Raw genomic sequence first — 5032 nt, forward strand, 5'->3', positions numbered from 1 at the left:
GAATGGTGGGGGTTATTGAATGGGGTTTTCCAGGGGGTATGCCGTGTCATAAAGTGCAAATGCCACGCCCCGAAAATCCAACAACGAAAATTGCGAAATGCGCGCTGAAACTCTGATTTGTGTGTGCAGCCGATAGTTGACATGCATTTTCAATTTAAAGGCCAGCACCTCGGCCACGCCCCCTACCTTCGGCAGGACATCTCCAGGCCAATAATGAATTCCATTCGTTTTGTCTGCACACCACTCATTCCTCCCCTTTACCCCTTCCTCCACCTTTTTCCCTCCTTCCCTGCTCATTTATGCAATTGCAAATGCATTTTGTCCCGGTCACAAGTTGCGAGTCCTTGGAAAGGAAACGTGACAGAACAGCGGGCAGGGAGTGCGATTCCGATTCCGATCCCGATTCCGATTCCGAGTCCTCCTTCCCGGCAACGATAAAACTTTATGCACTGCAAAACGGGAGCAAAGGAGCGAAGGAGCAAAGGAGCAAGGAGCGAAAGACCCAGCATTGACATTTCAAGTGGACCCCATCCTCGGAAGCGCCATCAGAATAGTTTTAATAATGCACAAGACGACGGCCAACGAGTGAGTCCGGTCTGCAGCATAAAATCCAGGACATACGAGCAGGACTTTCAACCAGAAAGTGGAGAAGGATTCTGGGGTAGGGGGAGCACAAAGATGGCGGAGGGGGAGAGGGGGTGGCAGATAAGACCCGGCACAACTAACTGAAAGAAATAGAAAAACGAGAAAGGAACAAACATGAAAATTCAATGCAACTTTGTCTATTCGATGTCAAAATGAATACTTTTGCATTATTTATGCCGGCGCATTTGTTTGTCCAACTACAACCGATAACGAAGGACGAGGAATGGTGTCCTTTGGAATGAATAGGATGGGAAAGGAAGAGGCAGCCGTTGAGTGAGCATACAAATTGTTCCCCTTTTGGAAGCTTAAAGCTTACCAATATACCAAAAGGAAGTAATAGAGAGCAACAGAAATTATACTACTTAAAAATAAATTTAATGTAGTAGTTCTGTGGTAGTTCGTTCTGTTCCTAAATTTGTATTTAAAATCGGTGATATACTGTATATAGTTAATAACCTGTAACATAGATGGCGTCTCTGGTGATCTTCGTGAAAAATATTGCATACTTTAGGGCATTATAAAGATCAAACGAAAGTCGGGTAAAAATGTTAAAGCGAATTAAAGTCCTCAATTTTCGAGCATATCCATTACATAAACATTTCCTTAAATTGCACCGATTTCCACACCCCCACACAAACAACTACAAGTATTTTTTTATGCCGTCTTCCAGTCAAGTCTCCTCTTCAGATGCCGGCAAATGCCAAATATATTTTGGGACGACCATAAAGATATGTTGCCTCAAGTGGATGTTGCTGTACTGAGCTCAAGAGGACACTCCAGCGACCAGGACATGTGTATGCGACCAAGACCACTCGAAAGTCTTCCGCCAGACACTAAAGAACTGTTCACTCAAAAAAAAAAGTTAAGAGTTTTTAATAAAAAAAAACACAACATTTCTCCTAATATAAACATTCTGGAAATTTTTTACGTATCTTTATTACAACATGTGAGACAATACAAATTTATTTAAATATCATTTTTCCTGAGTGCATCTATAAACATACATTAACTTCACCCGCTGCGCTCCACAAACTTGAACTTAAAGGGAATTTTTGGTTGCACAAAGAACTTGGCCTTAAAGGCATTTTCGATGGGATAATCGAAACCGATCTGGAAGTTCCTCACCAATCTAGCAATTGCTATCTCTAGCATCATATCCACAATCCTCTTGCCAGCACAGGATCTTGGTCCAAAACCAAAGGGCAAATACATGAAGGGAGTAGCTGTATCTCCCACCAAATGGGAATTTGAATTGGATTCATCGCGCAACCAACGTTCAGGAATAAACTCCCGAACCTTCGGAACAAATTCCTCCATGTTTGCCATCTGGTAATTGGCAGCATTGCCCACATCCGTGCCAGCCACAACTCGATATCCACTGAGCACCACATCGTGTGGCATTCTACGAAGAGTTCCAGGTCCTATTGGATACAAGCGAATTCCCTCCTTAATGCAGGCTCTTAAGTATGGCATACTGCTCATGTTTTCCATGGTCAACGGCGAGTCCTTGTGTGGTAATATTCCCCTGATTTCCCCCAGAAGTTTAGCTTGTTTGTCTGGATTTTTGGATAGACTCAGTAGAATGCCACCAAGACTTACAAGAGTCTGTAAAAAAGTTGAAATGGAAAAGTTTTAATGGAAACACCTCTTATTAATTAATAATAAAAACTTACCGGATCCGCTCCTGCGAACAATAAATCCATGGCTATAATCACAGCTGTTTGTCGATCAAATCGGGCCAATTTCTCCAGCAGACTGGTTTCCAAACCAATCTCTGTAAGTTTTCCAGCTTTGGCATCCTCTTCGATCCGCTTCAGAGCGTTTTCAATGTGGAAATAACAGAAATCCGTGATGGTATCCAAAGAACGCATTAGTTTCCTAAAATTTGGCATTGGCAAATACTTCCAAAACGGCGGCATCATATCCAATTGGAAACCCAATTCCACCACATCCTGCAAAGCCAGAACCACCTTTTGAATTTCCTTATTTTCTCGCTGCTCTCCTAATAAACCAATATGTGTATTCAGGGCAACCGAGCAAATCGATTCGATCACCAAATGACGAATGTCCACGACAAAGTCATCTGGCATTTCTTGGGTAACAGGATCTCGAATCAATCGGATACTGAAAATAAATCAAGGATAAACTTAAATTTGGAATTATTTTATTTGCTTACCGTTCAAGAAACTCATCACTGACTTGCAGCAAATTCTTCATATAAAGTTTGGCGTTACGGGGTTGTAAAAGAATTGGGTTGACAGCAGATCGCATATTTCCCCAGGCAGGACCATTTCTAAAATAATAAATAATGATTTATAAAGGCTCGGATATTACAAAAAAATTTTAAATTGTATATGTGTATTCAGTATAATATATAATATTTATGTTATGCCTACCCCGATGTCAAGCCATCAGAACCATCGAATATTTCCCGCCTGTGAACCCTCTTGAAATAGTCCATCACCTCGAAACTCCTTCTGTAGGGATACTGACCTTCATTCCTGAAGACAATTTCGTAGTCCTCGGGATTCATGGTGAGTACCATATCGGTTCCAGCCACACTGGGCATTCGAAAAATATTGCCATATTGACGATTCAAGTCGAGAAACATTTCGTGAACCGGTAAATTCTTATAGCGACCTGAAGAGAGTTTATGTTAAAAGAGATCAGCGGTTCTCCAAACATATGGTAAAAAGAGAGTCTGGAAAGCTTTTCTTTCACTTACCGCCGGGCAGAAAAGCTCGTATTAATTGCATTTTTGTTGGTCCCGGAATATCAGCATAGGGTTTAGCCTCCTCCAAACTGACGGTGGAGGTCTATAAATTATATTATTCACTAGTAGTTATACTAGTAAGTTGTATATTTTAGATCTCACTTTATTGGCCAGTCCTCTATAAAGATGGCAGATCTGCTTTGAGATCTGTTTGTTTGCGTTCCACTGCTTTGACAACATATTGCATACTGAAATATTCTGCCAACTTTCGATTAGAAAACTTTCTTGATTAATTCACTTTACGTGAGCTTTAAAAAGCTTTTAGTTTGCTCTTTGAGTAAATATTTTAATAATTTGTTTATGTTTTTTCTGCTTTTTGTTTTGCTTATAGTTTTCTTGTGCTCTTTGGTAGCTTTTTTCGTAAAAATGATAACAAAACTTTGAAATAAAGCTTTTGTGATGTCACAGATTGATGAGTTTTAAGGCAATACTATTCTGGAAGCTATTTTATTTTTTAATCAGAATTCAACTAAACCTAACTTTAACAAATTTTACAAGTTAATTAAATTTGATACAATTTTTATATTATTTTAGTAGATTAGAACATATCTTCTTCATATTACGCATACGCTCTGTTGGTTATTTTTTGGGGACTTTAAACGTCTGCCTAAACTAAGCAAAGCCAGCCAGGAATTTAAGCCTGCCACTAACACACACACACAGGGAGAACACCACCCAGACAAAGGCAATATCAGCAGTGACAGAAAATCTATATAGACGGCCCAGACTGACGGCTATAATAAAATCGATTTTTTATGTTTTTGGCAAGTGACAAGGACGCGTCGCAGAAAAGGGGACGCGTCTCGACCAGCGGCCCCATAAATATAACCTAACACACACACACACAATCACTCGGAAGCCCAGTCACACACACAGTGCCAGTGACACACACACACTCATACCAACACAAACAGAGACAGCTGATGATGGGCATACAAAAGTTGACCTCGACTTTGAGCTGTCAAAGCCAGCTAACTAAACTGACCTAAACCAACAAAAATCGACTTTTGCAGCCTAAACACAAAGCCTGAGGATGACAGGCCGGAAAAAAGGGGGCGTGGCAATGGGAGGGTGGTGGAGAGAGGGGGTGTTAAAATACAAAATATCAGCATGACGCAATGATTTCCGGGCGGGAGTGAAAATGAAACCTGTTGGAGCGGCGAGCTGTTGGCAATATAAACAAATTCAATTTGACAGCTGACAGCGACGGCGGTTCAAGCAGACACACACACACACACACATAGAAAAGGAGAGAGTACACATACACAGAAACACCAGGAAAAAGAGAAAGCAACAGAAACACACACACACTTTCGCAGAGAGTAACAAACAAAAGCCGCAAGTAATAAACTTTTACGATCTGTTTTACGGCCACGCGGCACGTGCAACTAGGCCCAGGATATTTGGTGTAAAACGGAGTGGAGGAGGGGCGACGGGGGGTTGCAACATAAATTTAATGAAGCCAAAAGCGAGGCGCAACAACAATGCAGACAGCCCACACACAACAATACTATACACCCACACACACACAAGGGGGAAAGAGATGGCGAGAGAGCAGCTCGCATGCTAAAGCGGAGTTTCAATGGAGGCTGGGCAATAAAAATAAAATAAAAG

The 5032-nt window shown here is 41.2% G+C and overlaps 1 protein-coding gene across 1 annotated transcript; it reads right to left on the minus strand.

Annotated features, from left to right (window-relative positions):
* Positions 1 to 1563: 1563 nt before the first annotated feature.
* Positions 1564 to 3598, minus strand: LOC108087092 (probable cytochrome P450 12e1, mitochondrial). The gene is made up of 6 exons (XM_017184273.1): positions 3521 to 3598; positions 3371 to 3461; positions 3042 to 3285; positions 2822 to 2938; positions 2319 to 2769; positions 1564 to 2250 (listed from the first exon to the last, which is right to left on the minus strand). The coding sequence occupies exons 1-6, from the start codon at positions 3596 to 3598 to the stop codon at positions 1657 to 1659; spliced, it is 1575 nt and encodes a 524-aa protein (XP_017039762.1). The 3' UTR covers positions 1564 to 1656.
* Positions 3599 to 5032: the final 1434 nt, after the last annotated feature.

This window comes from Drosophila ficusphila, unplaced genomic scaffold (assembly GCF_018152265.1).
Source record: "Drosophila ficusphila isolate 14025-0441.05 unplaced genomic scaffold, ASM1815226v1 contig_791, whole genome shotgun sequence".
In the NCBI taxonomy this organism is placed as follows: domain Eukaryota; kingdom Metazoa; phylum Arthropoda; class Insecta; order Diptera; family Drosophilidae; genus Drosophila; species Drosophila ficusphila.